This window comes from Populus trichocarpa, chromosome 1 (assembly GCF_000002775.5).
Source record: "Populus trichocarpa isolate Nisqually-1 chromosome 1, P.trichocarpa_v4.1, whole genome shotgun sequence".
Classification (NCBI taxonomy): Eukaryota; Viridiplantae; Streptophyta; class Magnoliopsida; order Malpighiales; family Salicaceae; genus Populus; species Populus trichocarpa.
Window position 1 is genome coordinate 47,428,438 of NC_037285.2, and position 5,717 is coordinate 47,434,154.

General features: G+C 37.1%; 1 protein-coding gene across 1 annotated transcript; it reads right to left on the minus strand.

Moving 5' to 3' along the window:
- Window positions 1–1,189: 1,189 nt before the first annotated feature.
- Window positions 1,190–4,030, minus strand: LOC7491402 (protein IQ-DOMAIN 17). The gene is made up of 5 exons (XM_024611814.2): window positions 3,621–4,030; window positions 3,212–3,514; window positions 2,881–3,126; window positions 2,212–2,349; window positions 1,190–2,102 (listed from the first exon to the last, which is right to left on the minus strand). Exons 1-5 carry the CDS (start codon window positions 3,744–3,746, stop codon window positions 1,275–1,277), a joined length of 1,641 nt encoding a protein of 546 aa, XP_024467582.2. The 5' UTR covers window positions 3,747–4,030; the 3' UTR covers window positions 1,190–1,274.
- Window positions 4,031–5,717: the final 1,687 nt, after the last annotated feature.

Below are 5,717 nucleotides of genomic sequence, written 5' to 3' on the forward strand. Positions count from 1 at the left end.
CTGCCCACTGGTAATAATTTTACTCTACTTCACCGCCTTATTAGTTTGCTGAGTTCAGAGTTTAAACTCAGGATCTGGGTCATGCTCACTATTTTTTGGGAATTGAGGTCACTCCCACCAGCATGGGGCTCATGCTTAGTCAACACAAATATGCTCTTGATATTCTTAGTCGGGCTGGTATGTCATCCTGCAAGCCTGTTGATACACCGGCTTCTGTTTCCAAGGTTAGTCTCCAGCCTAGTGGTTTATACTCAGATCCCACTCGATATCGGCAAATTGTTGGGGCTCTTCAATATCTCACCTTTACTAGACCAGACATCTGCTATGTTGTCAACAAAGTCTGTCAGTTTATGCATGCACCTACTGAGAGTCATTGGGCTGCTATCAAACATATTTTACGGTATTTAAAAGGTACGTCCTCTTTTGGCCTTCACCTTACTCGAGGCCCCTCTTTATCACTGCATGGTTTTACTGATGAAGACTGGGCGGGGAGCATTGATGATCGAAAATCTACTGGTGGCTACATTGTCTTTCTTGGCACCACTCCCATCTCATGGAAATCTGGTAAGCAACGCACTGTTGCTCGCTCCTCCACTTAAGCAAAATATAAGGCCTTAGCTGATGGTACTGCTTAGGTTCTTTGGCTCCGTTATCTGCTTTCAGATTTATGCTTCTCTCCCAGTTATGTTACCACCATTTGGTGCGACAACTTAGGTGCTACTTATTTGTCTGCTAATCTAGTGTTTCATACACGTACCAAACATGTTGAGGTTGATTATCACTTTGTTCGTGATAGAGTTGCCAAAAAAAAGATACAGATTCGCTCCATACCCTCAAAAGACCAATTAGTCGATGTTCTTACTAAGCCGCTCCCTCACACTACATTTTTCTATTTACGATCCAAGCTTTAAGTGGACCACCCACCTTCAGCTTAAGGAGGTGTATTATGAAATGTGTTGTAGTTTAGAAAAAATTGTATTTTCTTTGTATAGAGTTATACTGTGCACTGCACTACACAGTAACTATTGTATTCTACCCTACTCATATAAATATAGGAGATGGCTACTGCATTATATATGCCTCTCAAATTATCACAAACCTTGTTTTATCTCTGTTAATATAATATACCATGTTCAAACATTCAATTCAATCACTTGCCTCTTATTTTTATATATAAAAAAAGCCGCCATTTAATCAAATTATTACTAGATAATTAATTGTAATAGACTACATTCATATTTCATAAAAACTCTACAAACCCAAATTCAAATTTCTTATTTAAACCACCTAAGGTCAGTTGTTGAACAAGGGGATATTTCTTCACCAATGCCCTCATTATAACATGAAAAATAATTTGATTGCTCTCGCATTCCAAAGTGGCAACCATGCACACTCTTGAAGCTAGGACTCCTTAAATTCTGACTGAAACTACTATTACTACTGTAGCCAATATTGCCAACACCATTTCCATTGGGTCCACAATCAGGAACTGGGAATGACAGACGTTTCTTTGCAAGTAGTACTGATCCACTACGTTCTCTCTCGGGTGTTGATGGTCTCTGCCTTGGTGCACTCTGTGACCTAACACGAGCCTTTGCTGCCTCAGTTGCTGCCATGTAGTTTGGCAATATTGTAGCACTACCCCCACCATATCGACCAAGACCATTGTTAATACAATATCTAGAGCTCAAGCTTGGTGTATGTGCTGCTGAGTAGCATTTGTTTCCTTCTTTTAGGCATCTTGGGCTTGCAGAACGTACTTGCAGGTGCTTGGGTTTGCAAGGAGAGGGTGTGATAGGTGATTGGTGAATAGAACGGCTGGAGTATGATCTATGGAGAGGAGAAGCAATAGAGTGTCTGGTGGGTTGTTTTTGTTGGTGATTTTGGCTTTGTGATCTTTGACAAGTTGGAGTTGTACTAGAATATGAAAATGGTCTAGATGTGTCCATCTCTACAGTCTTTATGTTGTTGTCTTTTCTATCTGTTGATGCCCTGTTACTTGTCTCCCATTGCTTTGTTGCCATCCATCGATCAAGCCACCTTGTTCTGTCTTCTAGTTCCTCTTGATCCCCTGCCGATGGGTTCCTTCTAGACCTCCATTTCTTGATGTTGGGTCATGTAGATAGTCGAGAAGTTAAATAACTAGGAAATACATATAATATAGTTTTTAAACTTACAAATCAAACACATATAGGGAGTGAGAATACCAACCTGGCTAGAGAAAGCATAAGCCAAGGCTTTTTCGCGTTTTAAAGCTGCTTCCTTCTTACTTTGCACCATGGCTTCAATTTCTTCATTTGTACATCGACGATAATCCCAATCATCTAGAAGAGAGCTTACATCTCTCGACTGCAACACAAAAGCCATTAGCTTACTATATATCAAGAAGGCCTAATGATTTATCCACACTACCATGGTACTATTATGTTATTTCATGCCTCAAATTATGAATTATAAATGCATTGTGTCTCTCTCTTTTCATAGCAATTGTTTGAAAATTGATAAATATATAGTAAGACGTTTGTGATCTACATTTGCATTTGCACTTGTGTTATGTGTGTTCTCTTGTTTGTTGATAAAAGAAAAGGCTATATATTAATAATTGCTATGGTATGATAGATTTATTTCACCAATATAGTATTGCCCTTACAAACGAAGGAGCAATATTTAGTGTTGATACACGAAATTAACTAACCTAAGAATACCACTTAACATGTATAAACATATTCCTCCAAAAAAACATGTATAAACATAAGGAAAATAGCATGGGTCTAATGATCTCAATGATGGGTTTTAATCAATTAAATGGGTCTAATAATTTCAGAAATAATTATATATAGTTTGGCTGATGGGCTCATAGTGTTAATTACAAGTACTTACCGTGGACTTTCTCTCACGAATGTCTTGGAGATATCTAGACTCCCATAAGCTATTGGTCTCAGAAAACATCGACCTTCTGCTCCATTCATGTGAAAGCCTTTCTCGTTGGTCACGGACTCGATCTTGTACTCGAACTAAAGCTTGCATGCATTGAAGTGTTAACTTTGCTTGCTTTCTTACATTATGTCCTCTCACTAAAGCTTGTAACTTCACCAGCCCTTTAAGTGCACGTAGAGCTCCCCTTGCCTTCAATACTCGATCAAGATAATCAAATCATTAACCAAGAAAGACATGAAAATATTGAAGCGCACAATAGCAAGTGATGACTTACTAGGTAGCCTCTAAAGGCTGTTTGAATGATAATAGCAGCCCATATTTCAGCTCTAACAAAGCAGCTGGAAGCTGGTCTAGCGAGTCTAGCAATCTTTACTGCTTCTTGGGCTGTTACAGATGCAGCTTCAGCTGCCGCAGCTTCTACTGCAGTTGCATGTCTTTTCTCGGCATCCATGGTAGGACTCACGGGTGCAGTAATAGTACTAGTAATTGTGTTTGTTATTGGGATTTTTTCTTCACATTGTTGAACTGGAACATGGTTATTGGACTTCCTAAAAAGCCATCTTCTTTTCTCTCTCTTCTGCAAACAATCAAACCCAAAAATCCATGCACCGAGAAATCAATTCTTTGTTATACACATAAAGTACAAGCTAGTCATTGTTCATGATAAGAGCATCATGAATTACCTTTACTTCCTCTTCTTGGTCATGTTCTTCTCTCCTTCTGCCACTCCTTTTCTCATTCTCTTTACTTGGAAACCTGAATGCTCTTTTCACTATGGTCAAACATGAGGTACCACCCTTCTTTCCCATTCAGAGAGGTAGCCAGAAAGAAAGAAAGAAAGAAAGAAAGAAAGAAATTTTACATTACAAAAACCAGCAAGGGCTTAAAAAGAGAGCTGGAGAGGGAGGTGCTAGATATAGGTGCATGGTATTCTAGTGCCATTGATTCCTTCAACAATTATTATAACTGTAAAGATGTGGAGTCAGTAAGGGATAGAGCTAGATATTAATTACAAGTCTGTGGATGTGATGTTTGTTTTGTGCAGAATCTAACAGAGAACGAGCTCCAATATATCCGCCAAGTCTTGTGTTGTAGTGTAGTGGCATGAGATAAACAATCTAATGGAGGTGTGTCAGGAATTGTCAATAACATTGTAAATGATGATAATGTGATGGAAGAAGACATGAGAGAGACAGATAGTTTTAATTGTACACACAAGAATCCAAAGTCACATTAAGATAAGCTAGGTAAATAATGTGTCTGATCCCTCAAGTTTCAAATCTTGACCATTTCTAACTCCTCACCACAATTTTACTTCTTTCATTTTCATGGATATATATATAAAAAAACACCTAATACATCTACTTTTAAAACAAAACTTATAATATATATCAGATTAAATAATAATATACTCTCACATTGAAGAGTTGAAGAGTTAATGACGAGACTTATAGTCACCTTGACCCTTTATAATAACCTGTCTATCACACGGTTGGCGCGTGTGCGCGCGTGTATGTGTGAACGACAAGAGCATGCATATTGATACCTGAAATTGGAATAAAAGGGGTTAAGATGGCTGAAATCTGAAACTTGAAGGACCGCAAGAACAATCTTAAAGAATAACTGACCGCCCCCTATTGCCTTCACGTGTTATGAGCAGCAAGATAGAAAGAGAGAATGAAAACAGACCTTGAAGACCACCAACGAAGGCCGGACCGAGTTAGCTAGCCATCCAACTATTAAACAATTGAAGAGGAATCGATATATTTTTTGGTCAGTGGGAAGTCATTAGACTGGTCAAACACTTCTGACTCTGTGGTCTACTTACCAAAAATGTTTCTTGTCTGAATTTGAAAAATAAGGACAAATAATAGTACATGTAGATCAGTTGCGTCTTCTCCTAGTAGTTAATAATGGAGCAAATAAAACCAAGTTATATTATCTCCCTAGTGTCCGATGCAACAAATGGCTATTGAGAGATTGAGAAGCTTATCTTGGCAGATTGTGGGGCTTCGGCTAAAGGAAGTAATACTTGAGTTGGTTTGGAAAGATAATACGAAGTTTATGGTTTTTTTAAGTGTTTTTTTTTATTAAATATATATTAAAATAATTTTTTTTATATTTTTTATATCAATACATCAAAGTAATCCAAAAAAATCTAAAAATTAATTTACTTCCATGACTAGGTTAGAGTGAATTGAAATGGAAGGTGTGGTATTAAACCATTTCAAAAAGGGAAAGAATTATTCTTCATTCTTATCGTGGATGCTGAACAAATTGTGTAGTTTTATAGCTACACCACTATAATATAATATGTTTTGTAGTACTTTGTTATCTATAGAAGAAACTTATGTTGCATTGCTTGCCAATGTTTATAAAGTGATTAGGTTGCTTCTTTTTTAATGGAGAGTGTTGCATGTATATCGCGCAACTTCTATTATCTTTCTATATCATAAATGTTTAGGAATGGTGTGGGTGGAAAGGATAAGAAATTCTTATTTTTTATCAGTAAAAAAAGAGAATGAAAGTTGCCACCTAGTTTTTATCATTAGAAACCCTAACTAATTTTAGAGTTTGTGTAAGAAAACTGATTGAGTAAATGAAAGTTATTAGCATCCCTAATATGCCTTACTTGAGGTAAGTTACATCATTTATCCGTCTAATATAAATTAAGCGAATGTTGTGTTTTCTAAATGCTGATCTATTTATGGTCGAAGAAAAGTCTTTCTCAGTAAAGAGGTCCTTCTCTTATCAGGTTAAAAACTTAGTCGTTCTAATGC

Excerpts from the sequence above, each read along its gene's own strand:
- LOC7491402 (XM_024611814.2), bottom strand. The coding sequence starts at position 3,746 with ATGGGAAAGAAGGGTGGTACCTCATGTTTGACCATAGTGAAAAGAGCA. Across the intron at positions 2,350-2,880 it reads TTCGTGAGAGAAAGTCCACG|TCGAGAGATGTAAGCTCTCT; the intron begins GTAAGTACTTGT and ends TTTGTGTTGCAG. Across the intron at positions 2,103-2,211 it reads CTTATGCTTTCTCTAGCCAG|AAATGGAGGTCTAGAAGGAA; the intron begins GTTGGTATTCTC and ends CCCAACATCAAG.